Source organism: Sus scrofa, chromosome 10, assembly GCF_000003025.6.
Source record: "Sus scrofa isolate TJ Tabasco breed Duroc chromosome 10, Sscrofa11.1, whole genome shotgun sequence".
In the NCBI taxonomy this organism is placed as follows: domain Eukaryota; kingdom Metazoa; phylum Chordata; class Mammalia; order Artiodactyla; family Suidae; genus Sus; species Sus scrofa.
The window spans coordinates 13,057,066-13,076,552 of NC_010452.4; the positions used below are offsets into that span (position 1 = coordinate 13,057,066).

The window sequence follows — 19,487 nt, forward strand, 5'->3', positions numbered from 1 at the left end:
GTACTCCACATCTCCCTGACAGCGAATCAATTTTTTAATCATCTTGTGAAAATCTATCAAAACTTAAAGCTTTTGAGATTTTATTAGAGTTATATTGAATGTAAAGACCAATTAAGGGAGAATTAACATGTTAATACGCTTCTCTATTCATAAGCATTTAGCTCTTTTGATCCTCTTTATTAACGTTTTCTATTTAAAATATTGATGCTCTAATTTTTGTTTCTGAAGAAACTTTTGTTTCCAGCTTTATTGAGGGGCAATTGACAAAAATGTGTATATTTAAGGTATACAATATGGTGATTTGATATCTGTATACATTGTGAAACTGTTACCCCTACATCCATCACATAGTTGCCTTTTTGTGTATGAGTGGTGAGAATCCTTAAACTCTTACAAATTTCAGGTATATAATGCACTGTTCTTAGCACAGTCACCCTACTGTACATTAGACCCATTAGAACATCTTATAATTGCGTCCTTTGATCCTTCTCTCGCCACTTCTCCCATCCCCTGGCAACCATCATTCTACTCTGTTTCTGTAAGTCCAACTTTTAAAAAAGTTTTTACTTTAGATTCTACATATAAGTGATGCTAAACAGTACTTGTCTTTTTCTGTCTGGCTTATTTCACTTAGCAAAATGCCCTCTATGTTGTTAACAATGGCAGAATTTCCTTCTTTCTCATACTGGAATAAAGTTCATAAAATTCCATTGTGTTTGTGTTGTGTGTGTATACACATGCTCTTTATTCATTCATATGTTTATAGGCACTTAGGTTGTCTCCATACTTGGCTCTTGTGAATAATGCTGCAATGATCATGGGAGTGCCAGTACCTCTTTGAGATACTGATTTCATTCCCTTTGTATGTATATCCAGAAGTGATATTGCTGATCATTAGATAATCTGCTTTTTATTTTTGAGGAACCTTCATTCTGTTTTCCTTGGGAGCTAAACCAATGTATATTCCACCAATAGTATCCCCTCCTCTTCAAAAAGTTTCATTTTCCCACCATCTTTGTCTTTTTGATAATCACCATCCTGATTATGGTGTGGGGTTTGGTAGGCATTTCCCTGATGATTAATCATGTTGAACACCTGTTGGCCTGTTGTGTATGTTCTTTGGGAAAAAGGGTCTATTCAGTTTATCTGCCCATTTAAAAACCAAGTTGTTTTTACTTGCTATTGAGTTGTATCAGTTTCTTATATACTTTGGATATTAACCACTTATTACATATATAGGTTTGCAAATCTTTTATTCCATAGGCTGCCTTTTAATTTTTTTGATGGTTTCCTTTGCTGTGAAGAAGCTTTGTGGTTGGGTGTATTCCCACTTGTTTTTGCTTTGATTGCTTGTCTTTTGTTGGATACAAAAAGTCATTGCCATGACCAATGTCTAGGAGATTTTTCCCTATATTTTCTTCTAGGAGTTTTATAGTTTCAGGTACTAAATTTAAGTCTTTAAACCATTTCAAGTTAATTTTTGTGAGTAGTGTAAGATAGAGTCCAGTTTCTTTCTTTTTAAATGTGAATAGCCAGTTTTTCCAAAATTATTTGTTGAAGAGACTATCCTTTGCCCATTGTGTGTTCTTGGTGACCTTGACAAAGATTAGTTGGTTGTATATGTGTAGTTTTATTTCTGAACTCTCTATTCTCTTCCATTGATCTGTGTGTCTTGTTTTTATGCCAGTACCATACTTCAAAACTTTGAAAAATTACTACAGTTTTGTAATACAGCTTGAATTCAGAAAGTGTGATACCTTTACCTTTATTCTTCTTTGCCAAGATTGCTTTGGCTATTGAGGGTCTTCTGTGGTTCCAAACACATTTTAGGATTTTTTTTTCTATTTCTGTGAAAAATGCCATTGGAATTTTGATAGGGATAGCATTGAATTTGATGATTGTTTCTTGCCTAGTTCCTGTGGCTAAGACTTTCCATCTAGTACTATGTTCTTTTTTTCTTTCATTTTTCTTCTTTTTAGGGCCGCAGGTGCAGCATATGGAAGTTTCCAGGCTGGGGTCAAACCAGAGCTGTGGCTGTGAGCCACAGCCACACCAGATCTAAGCCATGTCTGTAACTTACACCACAGCTAATGGCAATGACAGATCCTTAACCCGCTGAGCGAGGCCAGGGATGAAACCTGCGTCCTCATGGATACTAGTTGGGTTCGTTTTTGCTGAGCCATGACAGAAACTCCTCCTTCTGTTTTTTTTTGTTTGTTTGTTTGTTTTTTTTTTTTTTAATTCTAGTTTCTGCCATTGTGTTTGGAAAAGATACTTGATGAAATTTTAGTCTTCTTAAATTTCTTAAGACTTGTTTTGTGACCTAACATAGCTATCCTAGAGAATGCTCTGCCGAGCTTGAGAAAAATGGGTGTTCTGCTGTTTGATGGCATGTATTTGTCTTTCCAGTTTTCTAGTTTTGTTTGAGTCAAATATTTATTGATTTTCTGTCTGGATGATCTATCCATGTTAAAAATTGTGTATTAAATGCTCTATTAATGCATTGCTGCATATTTCTGCCTCCATAATATATTTAAGTGCTCCAGTGTTGAGTGTATATATAGTTACAATTGTTATATTCTCTTGATAAATTGACAGCTATATCATCTTCTTTGTCTCTTACAACTTTTGATTTAAAGTATGTTTTTGTTTTGGATACGTAATGATTCTTAGTCTGTTTTGGTTACCATTTGCATGGAATATCTTCTTCCATTCTTTTTCTTTGAGTCTGTGTGTGTCCTTGAGGCTGAAGTGAGTCTCCTCACAGCATAGACTTGAGTCACTTTTTTTTTGTTTAAATCAAATCAGCTATTCATGTCTTTTGACTGCAGAAATTAGTGCATTTAAAGTTAAGTATTTGTAATTAAGCAATTACTATCGCCAACTTGTTAACCATTATCTGGTTGTTTTGTAGTTCCTTTGTTCATTTCTACTTTCTCGTCTTCCTGCGCTTTGATGATTTTCAGTAGCATTATACTTTGGTTTCTTTTTTCTTTTATGCTTTTTGCTTTGCAGTTCCCAAGAGGCTTACCTAAACACCTTGTAGTTAAAATAGTCTGTTTTAAGCTAAAAACAACTCTGATTGCATACAAACACTCTACCTTGTTATTCCCCTTCCGCATTTTATGGCTTTCTTTTTCTTTTTTAAATTGAGATATAGCATATGTACAATATTATGTAAGTTCTGGTATACAACATAGCTATTCACAATTTTTAAAGGTATTCAATGTAGGTATTGGCTGTATTCCCTGTGTTGTACAGTATATCCTTGTAGCTTATTATTATTTTTTTTTATTTTCCCACTGTACAGCAAGGGGGTCAGGTTATCCTTACATGTATACATCACAATTACATTTTTCCCCCACCCTTTCTTCTGTTGCAACATGAGTATCTAGACATAGTTCTCAATGCTATTCAGCAGGATCTTCTTGTAAATCTATTCTAAGTTGTGTCTGATAACCCCAAGCTCCCGATCCCTCCCCCCTCCCATCAGGCAACCACAAGTCTCTTCTCCAAGTCCATGATTTTCTTTTCTGAGGAGATGTTCATTTGTGCTGGATATTAGATTCCAGTTATAAGTGATATCATATGGTATTTGTCTTTGTCTTTCTGGCTCATTTCACTCAGGATGAGGTTCTCTAGTTCCATCCATGTTGCTGCAAATGGCATTATGTCATCCTTTTTTATGGCTGAGTAGTATTCCATTGTGTATATATACCACCTCTTCTGAATCCAATCATCTGTCGATGGACATTTGGGTTGTTTCCATGTCCTGGCTATTGTGAATAGTGCTTCAATGAACATGCGGGTGCAAGTGTCTCTTTTAAGTAGAGTTTTGTCCGGATAGATGCCCAAGAGTGGGATTGCGGGGTCATATGAAAGTTCTCTGTATAGATTTCTAAGGTATCTCCAAACTGTTCTCCATAGTGGCTGTACCAGTTTCCATTCCCACCAGCAGTGCAGGAGGGTTCCCTTTTCTCCACAGCCCCTCTAGCACTTGTTATTTGTGGACTTATTAATGATGGCCATTCTGACTGGTGTGAGGTGGTATCTCATGGTAGTTTTGATTTGCATTTCTCTTATACTCAATGATGTTGAGCATTTTTTCATGTGTTTGTTGGCCATCTGTATATCTTCCTTGGAGAAATGTCTATTCAGGTCTTTTGCCCATTTTTCCATTGGGTGATTGGCTTTTTTGCTGTTGGATTGTATAAGTTGCTTATATATTCTAGAGATTAAGCCCTTGTCGGTTGCATCATTTGAAACTCTTTTCTCCCATTCTGAAAGTTGTCTTTTTGTTTTCTTTTGGGTTTCCTTTGCTGTGCAAAAGCTTTTCAGTTTGATGAAGTCCCATGGGTTTATTTTTGCTCTAATTTCTATTGCTTTGGGAGACTGCCCTGAGAAAATATTCATGATGTTGATGTCAGAGAGTGTTTTGCCTATGTTTTCTTCTAGGAGTTTGATGGTGTCCTGTAGTATATTTAAGTCTTTCAGCCATGTTGAGTTTATTTTTGTGCATGGTGTGAGGGTGTGTTCTAGTTTCATTGCTTTGCATATTGCTGTCCAGGTTTCCCAGCAATGCTTGCTGAATAGACTTTCCTTTTCCCATTTGATGTTCTTGCCTCCCTTGTCAAAGATCAATTGACCATAGGTGTCAGGGTTTACTTCCGGATTCTCTATTCTGTTCCATTGGTCTGTCTGTCTGTTTTGATACCAGTACCACACTGTTTTGATAACTGTGGCTTTGTAGTATTTCTTGAAGTCTGGGAGAGTTATGCCTCCTGCTTGGTTTTTGTTTCTCAGGATTGCTTTGGCGATTCTGGGTCTTTTGTTATTCCATATAAATGTTTGGATTGTTTGTTCTAGTTCTGTGAAAACTGTCATGGGTAATTTGATAGGGATTGCATTGAATCTGTAGATTGCTTTGGGTAGTATGGCCATTTTTACAATATTGATTTTCCCAATCCAGGAACATGGAATATCTTTCCATTTCTTTACATCTTCTTTGATTTCTTTGATTAAAGTTTTATAGTTCTCGGCATATAGGTCCTTTACCTCCTTGGTTAGGTGTATTCTGAGGTATTTGATTTTGTGAGGTGCAATTTTAAAAGGTATCGTATTTTTGTATTCCTTTTCTAATGTTTCATTGCTGGTATACAGAAATGCAACTGACTTCTGAATGTTAATCTTATATCCTGACACTTTGCGGAATTTATTAATCAGTTCAAGGAGTTTTGGGGTTGAGTCCTTAGGGTTTTCTAGGTATAGTATCATGTCATCTGCATACAGTGACAGTTTGATCTCTTCTCTTCCTATATGGATGCCTTTTATTTCTTTTGTTTGTCTAATTGCTGTGGCCAGGACTTCCAAAACTATGTTGAAGAGCAGTGGTGAGAGTGGGCATCCCTGTCTTGTTCCAGATTTGAGTGAGAAGGCTTTCAGTTTTTCCCCATTGAGGATTATATTTGCTGTGGTTTATCATAAATGGCTTTGATTATATTCAGGAATGTTCCCTCTATACCCACTTTGGCGAGGGTCTTGATCATGAATGGATGTTGAACTTTGTCAGATGCTTTTTCTGCGTCTATTGAGATGATCATATGATTTTTGACTTTTTTTTTTGTTAATGTGGTGTATGATGCTGATTGATTTGCGTATGTTGAACCATCCTTGTGAACCTGGGATGAACCCAACCTGGTCATGGTGTATAATTTTTTTGGTATGTTGTTGGATTCGGTTGGCTAAGATTTTGTTGAGAATGTTTGCATCTATATTCATCAATGATATTGGCCGATAGTTTTCTTTTTTGGTGGTATCTCTGCCTGGTTTTGGAATGAGGGTGATGGTGGCCTCATAGAATGTCTTTGGGAGTATTCCTTCTTCTTCAACCTTTTGAAAGAGTTTAAGGAGGATGGGCACCAATTCCTCTTTATATGTTTGATAAAATTCACCTGTGAAGCCATCTGGTCCTGGACTTTTATTTGTAGGGAGTGATTTTATGACCTCTTCAATTTCATTTCTAGTGATGGGTCTGTTCAGTTGGTCTGTTTCTGCTTGATTCAGTTTTGGCAGGCTGTAAGATTCTAGAAAATTGTCCATTTCTTCCAGATTGTCAAACTTGTTGCCATACAGTTGTTCATAGTATTCTCTTATGGTTTTTTGTGTTTCTGCTGTATCTGTTGTGATTTCTCCTTTTTCATTTCTAATTTTGGTTATTTGGGTTATTTCTCTCCTCTTTTTAGTGAGTCTGGCCAGGGGTTTGTCAATTTTGTTCACCTTTTCAAAGAACCAGCTCTTGGTTTTATTAATTTTCTCTATTGTTTTTTGAGTCTCTATTTTATTGATTTCTTCTTTGATCTTTATAATTTCCTTCCTTCTGCTGACTTTAGGACTTTTTTTGTTCTTTTTCTAATTCATTCAGGTGGAGGGTTAAGTTGTCAATTTGGGATCTTTCTTCTTTTTTGAGAAAGGCCTGTATTGCTATAAGTTTCCCTCTGAGCACTGCTTTCGCAGCATCCCATAGATTTTGAGAGGTTGTGTCTTCATTATCATTTGTTTCAAGGTAGTTTTTAATTTCCTTCTTGATTTCCTCATTGACCCATTGGTTTTTTAGTAGCATGTTGTTTAGTCTCCATGTAGTAGGTTTTTTCTCTTTGCTTTTCCCATGGTTGATTTCTAATTTCATGGCATTGTGGTCAGAAAAGATACTTGAGATAATTTCTACGCTCCTAAATTTATTGAGATTCGCTTTGTGTCCCAATATGTGGTCGATTCTTGAGAATGTTCCATGAGCATTTGAGAAGAATGTGTATTCTTCTTTTTTTGGATGTAGTGTCCTGAAGATATCAATGACGTCTAACTTTTCTACTGTTTCCTTTAGGATCTCTGTTGCTTTATTGGTTTTCTGTCTAGAGGATCTGTCCATTGATGTGAGGGGGGTATTTAGGTCTCCTACTATGATTGTATTCTCATCAATATCTCCCTTTATGTCTGTTAATATTTGTTGTATGTATCTGGGTGCTCCTATGTTTGGGGCATATATGTTGATGATAGTAACATCCTCTCCTTGGATGGATCCCTTAATCATTAAATAGTGTCCTTCTTTGTCTTTCTTTATGTCTTTTGTTTTAAAGTCTATTTTGTCTGATATGAGTGTTGCAACTCCTGCTTTTCTGTCATGTCTATTGGCGTGAAATATTTTTCCCCACCCTTTCACTTTCAATCTATATGTATCTTTTGTCCTATGGTGAGTTTCTTGTAGGCAGCATATTGAAGGTTTTTGCCTTTTTATCCACTCAGCCACTCTGTGTCTTTTGATTGGGGCATTCAGTCCATTGACATTTAAGGTGATAATTGATAGATGATTATTTATTGCCATTTGAACCTCGTGTTCCAGTTGATTCTATGGTTCTCCATTCTTCCTTTCTTTTTTTTTTTTTTTTTTTTTTTTTGGTTGGATGGTCTCCTGTTATTATCTGCTTGAGTGTATTTTTTTTTCATTTTTTGCAAATGAAATATTTGGTTTTGGCTTGTGGTTGCCCTGTTTTTTAAGTATGCTAACCCCTTCCCATAATTGTGTGTTTTAGCCTGATGGTGCTGTAAGTTCAAACACTTCATTACTATATTAAAATTAAGAAGAGAGACATACAAACAAACAAAAAGGGTTATTTACTTCCTAACATCCCTTGCCCACATTTTATGGTTTTGATGACTCTTTTTTATTTTTTTCTTTTTAATTTTATTTTGTTTGAAGCATGTTCATGATTAAATCTGTATGCTGGCTTATTTGAGTGACTGCTCTCTGATTGCGGTTTCCTCAATCCTAGTTCTTCCTCTTCTTCTTCTTTTTTTTTTTCTTTTCTTTTTTCTTCCCTTTCCTTCCTGTCTTTTTGGTTTAGAGAAGCCCTTTCAATATTTCCTTTAACCTGGGTTTTGTGTTGCTGTATTCTTTAAGTTTTTGTTTGTTGGGAAAAATTTTTATTTCCCCTTCTATTTTAAATGATATTCTTGCTGGATAGAGTATTCTAGGTTGCATATTTTTTCCTTTTAGCACTTTAAATATCTCTTGCCATTCCTTCCTGGCCTGTAGTGTTTCTGTAGAGAAATCAGCTGATATTCTTATGGGGGTTCCCTTGTAGGTAACATTCTGTTTTTCTCTTGCTGCCTTGAGGATCCTCTCTTTATCACTAACTTTTGCCATTTTTATTATGATGTGTCTTGGTGTGGGTCTGTTTGGGTTCAGTTTGTTTGGGGCCCTCTGTGCTTCTTGTATCTTGAATCCAGTATCCTTTAGATTTGGGAAGTTTCCAGCGATAATTTCTTCAAATATATTTTCCATCCCCTTATCTTTTTCTACTCCTTCTGGAATTCCTATTATGCGTAGATTGGCCCACTTTATATTATCCCATAGGTCTCTTATATTGCTTTCCAGTTTTTTGATTCGGTTTTCTGTCTGTTGACCGGATTGAGTGATTTCCATTATTCTATCTTCCACATCACTGATTCATTCTTCTGCATTATTCATTCTGGTTTTTACTGCCCCTAGTTCAGTTTGCATCTCTGCAAATGAATGTTCTAGTTTTTCTTGGCTCCTCCTTATATTTTCTAGTTCCTTTCTGAGGGTATCTGCATTACTGTTCATATCTTCTCTTAATTCCTTCAGTATTTTCACTGTTTCTCTTTTGAATTCCAGGTCTGTCTGACTGCAGAGATCTGTTTCATTGTTGACTGTTTTAGGTGAGTTCTCCTGTTGGTTTGACTGGGGGTGGTTTCTCAGCTTCTTCATCTTGCTTGTTGTTTTCTTTCTCCTGAGGGAGTTGTACTCTCCGTTATCGGGCAGTGTTTGCCTTGTCACTGCTGTGGAATATTTCCTGAGGGCTGGCGTTGTTGGTCAATCTTTTTTGAGGCAGTGTGGCTTTTCTGGAGTGTTGATGGGGCTAACAGGGTTTCTTTGAAGCAAAGAAGGACTTCCTGAGGGCAGACAGGACTGGGAGGTCCACACCACGATGGTAGCAGATTTCACTTGGTCATGCAGAGCTTGCTCTGGTGTTTTGAGGCTGTGGGGTTCTTGCAGGGGGTTGGCGGTGTTGGGCAGCTGCTCCTCAGGAGTGCAGCACCCCCTGGGGGCTGGAGCAGCTATCTGGGTCACTGAGAACCTAAGAGGCTCTTCCCTAGGGCAGCCCAACTTAGAAGGACAGCCTGAGAATGTAGGTGGATCTTTTCACAGTCTGGCTGAGCTTGTTGCAGCTTTTCTGGGCTGCAGGGGCTCTTCCAGGGGGCTGGTGGTGCTGAGCAGTTATTTCACGGGAGTGGGGCACCCCCTTGGGGCTTGGGCGGGTAGCTGGGCCGTTGGAGACCCAAGAGGCTCCTCCCCAGGGCAGCCCGACTCAGAAAAACTGTCTGAGATCTTTTCCCGATTCGGCCAGGCTTGTTGCAGCTTTTCTGGGCTGCAGGGTGTCCTGCCTGGAGCTGGCAGTCCTATGCAGCTGATCCACTAGAGCATCCCCTGGGGGCTTTGGCTGGTAGCAGGGCCGTTGGAAACCCAAGAGGCTCCTCCCCGGGGCAACCCGCCTCAGAAAAACCGTCCGAGAATTAGGCCGATCTATTCACAGCCTGGCTAAGCTTGTTCTAGCTTTTCTGGGCTGCAGGCCTTTTCTGGGGGCTGGTGGTGTTTGGTGCTGCTCTGCGGAAGTGTAGCCCCTCCAAAGGGCAAGCAGGCCTGTGCAGGGACAGTCCCTGTGGTGGTAGGCTTCAGGCAATTGTTGAGGCCAGCCCTCCTGGATGGCAGGCAGCCCTAGGTCCGGTGAGAGCGTAGGGGGTGGCGGGGTGGGGGGAGGGAATGCACTGGGAAGCACAGCTTTCTGCTAGCTAGCAGGCCTGTAAGCTTGCTGTGGCGTGGGGGGTATTCTATGGGGACCCACCCCTTCTTCTCTCCCCTCCCCAGCAGGGGCGCAGACCAGGCTCTTCTCCCAGGTTCCCTCTGATGCGGCTTTCCACTTCCCGCTCCTAGAGTATTGTTCCCTTCCTCTGCGACAGCTTTGTTTTCTAGTCTCCCAGGCAGTCTCTGCCCCGTCAAATGGTTTCTAGACCTCCCAAGCAGTTTCCGCTCCGCCCCGCCCCCCCCAGCCCGGGAACTAACCTCTGGAGCCAAGGTCTCGGTGCCCAGCCCCCACCCAGGCGTCCCCCGGCCCTTTCCGGGGACTAACCTCTGGAGCCGAGGATTCGGTGCCCAGCCCCACCCAGGCGTCTCAATTTTTGGTGACTGTGCCCGTAGTTCAGATGGTCCGTTGGGTTCTTGATCGGCTTTTCCGCACTCCACTTACTGCTACACTCTTCTCTGCATCTGGAGATTCCTCCGGTTCGTTTGATCTTTCCCCGTGTAGGAGACTTTCCAGGGTGCGGGATCCCTTTCTCCTCCGCAGTTCCCTTTCGGGAGCGCCCGTCCCGCTCGGATTCACCTTCTCTCACTCTCCTCTTTTCTCCCGTTCTGCCCAATAATGTCACGAATTTCTTGCCGTTATTGGAGTTTAAGTTCCTCTGCCAGCAATTGGTTGCTGTTCTGTGCAAGTCATTTATTCTGTAGAGGTGCTTTTTTTGTTGTGTTTGTGGGAGAGGGCGAGCGTGTCCCCCTACTCCTCCGCCATCTTGTCCTCCCTCTCTCAGCTTATTTGTTTTACGTGCAGTAGTTTGTGCCTCATAAACTCTTACCCCTATCTTACTCCTCTCCCCTTCCCTCTTTCCACTAGTAACCACTAATTTGTTCTATGAGTCTGTCTCTTTTTTGTTATATTAACTATTTTTAGGTATCTCATATAAGTAGTAATATATAGTATTTGTATTTACCTGTCTGACTTATTTCATTTAACACTCATCCATGTTGTTGCAAATGGCAAAATTTTATTCCTTTTTACGGCTGAGTGGTATCCATTGGGTGTATATATATATTGTAGTTTTTGCATCTGTGTTCATTATATTACACACACACACACACACACACAAACAATGGCATATATACATGTGTCTCATCATCTTTATCCATTCTAAGTATCCATTGATGGACAGATAGGTTGCTTCCTTACCTTGGCACTTGTAAATTTAAATTTATACTGCTATGAATATTGGGGTGAAGGTATCTTTCCAAAACAGTGTTTTCATTTTCTTGGGATATATATACCCAAAAATGGAATTGCCGGGTCATGTGGTAGTTCTATTTTTAGTTTTTTTGGAAAAACCTCCATACTGTTTTCCATAGTGATTGCACCAATTTACATTCCCACCAACAGTGTATATATAGGGTTCCTTTTTTTCCATAGCCCCACCAACATTCGTCATTTGTTGATAGCCCTTCTAACAGGTTTGAGGTGATAGCTCATTGTGGTTTTAATTTAGTCGTTTAACAACATTGAGCATCTTTTCATATGCCTGTTGGCCATCTATATCTTGTCTTTGGAAGAATGAGTATTGAGGTCTCCCCATTTTTTATTGGATTGTCTGTTTTTTGTTATTGAATTGAATTAGCTGTTTATGTATTTTGGGTGTTAACCCCTTATTTATCATATCATTGGCAAATACTTTTTACCATTCAGTAATTTATCCTTTCATTTTGTCAGTGGTTTCTTAGGCCTTACAAAAAAGCTTTACAGTTTAATTAGGTCCCATTTGTTTATTTTTGCTTTTATTTCTTCTGCTTTAGAAAAAAAATCCCCCCCAAAAATATTGCTACACTTTTTGTCAAAGAATGTTTTGCCTATATTTTTCCTCTGGGAGTTTTATAGTATCTAGAATAAAATTTGAATAAAAATTGTGAGAATAGGCATCCTTGTCTTATTCCATTATTAGAGGAAATGCTTTCAGCTTTTCATAATTGCATGTGATGTTAACTTTGGACTCGTCCCACTTTATCCACTTTCCAGAGATTTTTTATCATAATTAAATGTTAACTTGTCCAAAGTTTTATTGCATCTTTTGAGATGACCATATGGTTTTTATTATTCCATTGTTTGATGTATCACATTGATTAATTTTCGTATATTAGAATCTTTGTGAATACTAAAGAATCTTTGCCTCCCTGGGATAATTCCCACTTTGTTGTGGTGTATGCCACTTTTAATGTTGCAGTTTTGCATCTGTGTTCTTCAGTGATATTAGCCTTTAGTTTTCTAGATGTGTGTGTGATATCTTTGCCTGGTTTTGGTATCAGGATGATTTTGGCCTCAGAGAATGAGTTATGGTGTTGATGTCACAATTTACATCTTTTTATATTATGGATCCAGTAACAAATTGTTTTAGCTATAGATATTGGAATGCTTTTGTCTTTTAACTGTTATACTAAAGTGATTTACGATCACCGTTGCAGTATTTGGTGATTCTGAATCAGTCTACCTACTTGTCTTTATTTGTAAGTGCTATCCTCTCAGGTTAGGAGTTAGCACACTTTCATTTTAGCTTGAAGATTTCCCTTTAGCATTTCTTTTAAGGAAGGTCTAGGAGCCACTGTGGCTCATCAGGCTAAGAACCTGACATGGTGTCCATGAGGATTTGGGTTCGATCCCTGGCCTCACTCAGTGGGTTAAGGATCTGGTGTGCCTCAGGCTGCAGTGTAGGTCACTGATGTGGCTCAAATCCAGTGTGGCTTGGCTGTGGCGTAGGCCTCAGCTGCACCTCTGATTTGACCCCTAACCTGGGAACTTCTCTATGCTGCAGGTGTGGCCGTAAAAAGAAAAAAAGAACAAAAGGAAGGTCTAGTGGTGATGAACTCTTTCAGCTTTGGTTTTGGAAAATTTTCATCTCTCTTCTAATTTTAAAAGACAGCTTTTCTTGGTGAGTAGTTTCTTTGTTGGCAGTTTGTTTTTTTTTTTTTTTGCCTTTCAGCGCTTTGAATATATCATCTCACTCTCTCCTGGTCTGCAAAGTTCTTTTGGGAAGTCCCCTAATCACTTTATGGGACTTCTCTTGTGCAAAATGAGTCACTTTTCTCCTGCTCCTTTCAAAATTCTCTGTCTTTGAGTTTTGACAGTTTTAATACACAGTCTTAGTGAAATCCTCTTTGTATTGCATCTGTGTGGGGACCTATGAACTTCATACGCCTGGATGTCTGTTTCGTCACCTAGATGTGGGAAATTTTCAACCACTACGTCTTCACATAAACTCGCTCCTTTCTCTCTTCTCCTTGTGGAACTCTCATATGCTAATATTGTTTTGTTGATGGTATCCTGTGATTCACCTGGGCTTTCTTTTCTCTTTTTCATCCTCCATCCCTTTCTCTCTTCTGATTGGGTGATTTCAAATGTTCTGTCATTCTAGCCTGATCAGTTTGGCTATTAATACTTTCAAAGCATTTTCTTTACATTCATTGTGTTCTTTAGCTCTTTATCTTTCCTGAATTTTGCCTATTTGAAAATGTTCTTTTCATACTTACATGAAAACTTGGCTCTGTATAAAAGTCTTAAGCCATTCTTTCCCTGAGGAAACGTTCTGGCATTTAAATGTTGTTGTAGAGAAGTGTGAGGTTAACTTGCTATTTCTTACTTGTCTGATAGGAAAAAAGTAACTCATTTGATTTTTTACCCTGATTAAGAGTGAGATGGAACAACTTTTCTTCTGCTACTTGATGTTTGAAGGTAAGAATGATAGCATGAAAATAGGAACCACTCCAAAGTTAAAGCAGATGTTGGGATTAACATATACTTTTATTTTAGGGGCTGGCAAATGGCTTATTGGTCAGATCTGGACTGGCAGCTGTTTTTGTATGGTCCACAGCTAAGAATGGTTTTTACAAAGGAACAACCACAGCCGATTTGATGATCGGTAACAATATCCCAATTAGGTCACATGTTACCTCCTTCAAAAGAATCCTGCATTTCTCATTAATCGGACTGTATTTTAAAAAATAACATTGCAATTATTATCTTAAATTGAATTTCTTCAATAAAACATTTGTAGAAAATTTTTTTTCCTTATGAGAATACCCAGCGTAATGTCTTTGATTTTTGCCTTCTAGCTCACAAGCCTAAAATGTTTACTCATTGGCCTTTTTTTAGAAAATTCTGCTGACCTCTCGTCTGTTACAAATCCAGAACTGATTTAATCCAAGGATGTTTTTGGATCTAGTGGGAATCTCCCTTAAGATCGGCTTCTTCATCTTATTTCAAGTGTAGGCCCCCTAGAATGTATCCTTCAGCTCTTGGTGGCAGTGGCCATTCTCAGGACTCTTCCTGAACCCTGAGTCTCATCAGTAGGTAGACTCTCCTACATTGATATCGTAGTTTTCAGCTTCATATTTGATGTAGGGTTTTGTACACAACATTTCTATTCTAGTAAGAATTCCTCTTGCCCCTGGCCTACTTCAGTCTGTCTTGTTTGATTTGTCTGAAGCTTATTCACTTGCCAGTTAAAGCTTTCCTATCCTACATTGATTCTCGGCTAGTATGATGGCTTAAGTTCTTTAGTTACGGTTTATACTTGCATGCAGTGTATCATCTTTATTTGGAGACTCTGTATCTTGTTACATTTCCCTCAGGAACCAGAATGAGACTCTTTTTTTTGTGTTTCAAAACCCACTTCCTTTTGTTCTGTTCTATATTATCTGAGGAATTCTGATAGTGCATGGATGTGGCCTTTTACTACTTACTGAACACTGAACTGAGTTCAACAGCTTGAGCTACCAGTTGTGTTTTTTCCCTAAGTAAGGTCTTATTTCCCCACAGAAGTTCTTTCTGATGATTTGCCCTGAGGAGATGATCTTAAAACTTATCATTATCTTTAATGTAGAATTTAAGGTAAATTAGAATTGTATGTATATAAACCCATTAATCTAAGAAGGAAAGTTAGATAATATAGACTGCCCTGTAGTAACTAGTATAGCAAGGAGGGATAACTAGCATAATGGAGTCTCTGGAGATTATACTCTACATAGTAGAGGGAATACTAAATTAATAAGCCTAGTGAGAAGTTGGGAACTAGATAGATATGTATGTATGTAAGTATATGTGTTTGTGTGTGTAACCAGTAGTCATAGCTGTGAAATCACCTTTTATATTTTGAAAATAACGTGAATGTATTTTTCAGCTCATTACTTCATAGTTTTGTTCAGAAAAACAAAGTATGGAGACATTCATACCCAGTGTTTTGACAACAGTAAATCAAGACAGGAAAAAGGAGAAAAGAAAGACAGAACCAAGGTAAAAAAAAAAAAAATACAATAAAGTTAAGATTTCAATGATATAGAGCTGGTGGTAATCCATGCTGACAATGAAAAATACTAAGTATCATAAGCAGATTGAATGAGGATTCTGGAGTATAAAAACCTTAGTTTCTTAGGGAGCGATTCTGACAAGATTCTGCAAATTAACACTGGCTTTCGGCTCCTTCCCCCAGACCAACCTTGCATATGCCCAAAAAGTGAGAAAGAGGTTGATGGGTATGAGAGATTAACCAACAACTGAGAAATTCCAGGAAGGCTAAAGTTGGTAAATTCTAGATATGGATTATGGATAGAAAAGTGGCAGCTCAGGGCAGAAGAGGGCAGCACAGAGCAGATGAAGACAAGATTGGAGAGATTCATGTATTTTTCTGGGTTTGTGTGTGTGTTTTCATATTCCTCTGGGTGCATCACCATCCACTCAGGAAAAAAAAATAATGGAGGTGAGGAAAAAACTTGAACATATCACTAACGTCTATTTAAACATGATGGGTTGAACCCAGGCTTTTATGACTCTCCTTTCTAAAATCCTGCTAAAATGATAGTAAGCAAAAAACCCACAAGAGAATGAGAGATGAGATGCAAGCAAATGGGAGCCACCAGTGGGATTTTGGAAGCTTGAAAATAGATGGATAAGTGGTTCCTGATTTAGCGGAGCAGAAAATTTAAACCTAGGATGGTGGTGGGTGAAGCCAAGAAACAGGCGAATCCATCGTCCCCCATCTCCTCCTTCCACCCCTGCTCCCTCCAGTCCCCCAAACTCAGGGATCAAGGATAGCATGTATCTCTGAGAGTGGCAGCGCCGCTGAGATTGAAATCAGCAAGTTGAACGTTTGTCTAAGAAGCAGTTAGAACCCAGATCTCCTCCTTCACTTCTCACCGCCAACAGACTGTGTGGTCTTCGTCCCAGCAGAGGCGCTCCAGGGCCTGGGGAAACCTGGCACAGCTGAGGGCAGACTACTGTGCTCCAGGAGAGCCTCAGCTTTTTCCCCTCTGCTTGACTTTGAGAAAGCTCACCGCCGAAAGCTACGAAAACTATTCTCTGGGCTCTGACCAGACAAAATGAAAGATGTACGGCTAATGACAGCTGGGAAGACCCTAACAAAGCCCCGTATTACCCCAAAGCTAACTCTACCCATCGACACACACCAGCCCATGAAGAGTTGTCTCGATGTTACTTTAGTGGTGACTCTTACACCTTAGCAGACAACCCATGATCATCTGAGGAATGTTTGTAGCATGACAGAAACCCAAACCAAAGGAGCTGGGAGGAAAAATGTAACGCAGGGGAAGAAAAGTTCAACCACAGCCATCTCGAACCTATTGTTAGATGATCAGAGTTGACAGAAGAGACCATTGACATTTAGAGAATAAAAACATATGGAGAATTTGGGGGACAAAAAGACAGTTTTTAGAAATTAAGTATAGAATAGCAAAAGTAAAGATTGGGAGTATAGTTAAAGTTGAGGAAATTTTCCAGAAAGAAAAATGAAGAGATAGAGGTAAAATATAGAGAACTGGTAAGAAAAGGGATGCAGAGAAAACAAAATCAGACAGTAGAACTAAATCCCCCCAATTTTTGTAGTCACCATAAATGCAAATAAAGTAAATTTTTAAAAAACATCCAACTGGATAAAAAAAGTAAAATGCATGTGTGGAAACATCCTAAAAAGCAAAAGTATACTAATAGGTGGAAAGTAAAAAAAATTAAAAAAGGTTATGCATTCTCTTCCAGGTCATATGGAACAATTGTAATTCTTCACCATGTGTGACCTTAAACCTTGTTTTAATAAATTTGTAAAGATTAATTAGTATATGTTACATATTCTTTAATCATATTAGAAATCAGTTGTAAGGGGTTAACTAGAAAACCCCTATACATGTAGAAATGAAATATAAAATCTGAAAAATAAACATTTTTCTGAATAACTAATGAGTGAAAGGAGGACCCCCTAAAGAAAATTAGAAAAATCTTCGAACTGAATATAGTAAAAGAAGATAGAAAAAGAAGGAAATAAAGAAGAAAGGAGAGGAGCTTAAACTATGTTAACTGTGTCCCACATATAAAAATAGCGTGTTTAGGGAAAAACTTACAGTCATAAAAACCTATATTAAAAACCAAAAAGGGCTGAAAATTTAATGAGCTAACAACCCACTTTAAGTAGTTATGGTTAAAATACTGAACAGAATAAACCCAAAGAAAGCTGAAGGAATGAGATAAAGATGATCAGAAATTGACAAAATAGAAATCGAAGATAAAGTAGAGAAAATCAGCAAAAGCAACTGTTGTCAATGAAATTGACAATCCTTTGACAAAATCTATCAAGAAAAAGAAGTCATAAATAGTTAGGGTTCTGACATTGCACAGCTCCAGAAGTCCCATTCATGATACACATCTATGTACCCCTCCCTCCCTCTCTCTCCATCTCCCCTAAAACACAAACCCAAGGGTTCTGTAGGGTGAATAATGCACTGTGGAGTGATGCCATGTGATGGCCTGGTAACCAATAGAGCAGAAAGGGGACCTAAGTACAGGTAGGTCTGCAATTAAAAAGACAGAGAAAATTATTTCATGGTGATAACTTGAAAACTTACACAAAGTATAAAATTTTTAAGGAAAATATAAATATATAAAACAGTCTCAGTAAGCAGTAGAAAAGGCAGACTGTTTTTTTTACCACTTAAATTGTTGAATTAATAGTTAAGAATCACTACCACTACGACTCCCATACCTCCCTCCTCCCCCCTCCCAGACCATGTACATCAGGCCCAGAGAAATTTACAGTTTGAGTTCCTGATAATTTTCGTTAGAACTCCAATGAGTTCTTAAAAAACAAACAAAAAACCCTCAAGTAACAGATAAGTCCAATGTTATACAAATTCTACAGAATAGAAAGTCCCTAATCAATTTATGAGGGTAGTTTATATAACCATATAAGTCATTTTCATTCATGACCTTAGGAGCAAAAAAAAACTTAAATAAAATATTAACCTACAAATTAAAGCACTGTATGGAAATGGATGATACATCAAGATCAAATTGAGTAGTTTATTTCAGAAATGCAAGGTTCAACATTAGAAAATATAGAAATACCAATTACCATTAATAGATTAAAGAAAGAAAAACATTTGAGAATATTCAGTATCTCTTACTGATAAAAACTCTTAGCCAACTGCTTGATAAAGGGCATTTACCAAAAACCTAAAGCAAGAGCATATTTAATGAGCAAGTGTTAAAAGCATTCCTTTTTAAATTCAGAAAAGTGACAAGGATGCTGGCTATTGCCATTTCTAATCAACATTCTGTTATAGATCCTAAGACAATAAGACACAAAAGAAAAAAAAATCTTTAAGGTTTGGAAGATGAGAAAGTGTAATCATTCATAGATTGTCTACCAATAACGTACAAAAGAATTTACAAAGTTTTATAGTTAACAAGTGAATTTATTAGTAAAGCTGCTAGATTAAAATCAGTGTTTGTAAGTGAATTGCTTTTCTGTAGTCCAGCAATAGATTGAAAATGTAATTCAATCGTAACTGTCAATTCATAATAGTAATGAAAAATAACCTACCTAGAAAAATTTATTTTTAAATGATGATGTATTTGACATTTATGAAGGAAACTAGGAAATTTAGGAATGCCACAAAATATGTAGAAAAGCACAAGACCAAGAATAGATAAGTACTTTCTTTAGGAAAAGAAAGTTTGGGGGTCATAATTTACAGCTGTTAAAACTGTAGTAATTAAAATAGTGTGCTATAGAAACAAGGGTAAACGAATGCAAATAACGAACCAGGGAGGGAGAATTCCATACATTTTGAGTAGTGACCGACTTGGTGTTACAGGTCAGCGAGGGAGAGGATTGGCGTTTTCAATGAGGCTACTGTGACAATTGGATATCCTTATAGGGAATGGGCAGAAATTGGATTTGTTCTCATACCAAAAATCAAGGATTTAGAACTTATGTGTGAATCACAAGACTCGTGAGGGGCAGAGCTTTAATAAGACTTAGGGAAAAGTATAAGAGAATTTTGTCATCACCTTGGAGTAAGGAAAGATTTCTTAAGACAAATCATACAAAGATAGGTACATGAGATTAAAGTTAACATCAGTTTATCAAGACTGCAAAGGTAAGTCCAAACTGGAAGATATTTTCAACATATATAAAATTTTAAAAAATAGCCAAAATGTGAAAAGAATCCTAAGCATTGCTAAAGATTATGGTAAACAATGCCGTAAAGCAAAAGCAGAAACAGAACAAAGGATATGGCTAGACCTTTCAATGAA

General features: G+C 38.0%; 1 protein-coding gene across 1 annotated transcript in view; it reads left to right on the top strand.

The window, feature by feature from the left end:
* DNAH14 (dynein axonemal heavy chain 14) overlaps positions 1-19,487 on the top strand; it is a 341,496-nt gene that overhangs the window by 9,064 nt on the left and 312,945 nt on the right. The window contains exon 2 of the mRNA XM_021064261.1: positions 15,067-15,179. Coding sequence (XP_020919920.1) covers positions 15,103-15,179 — 77 coding nt within the window. The 5' untranslated portion in view covers positions 15,067-15,102. The remainder of the gene's footprint in view (positions 1-15,066; positions 15,180-19,487) is intronic.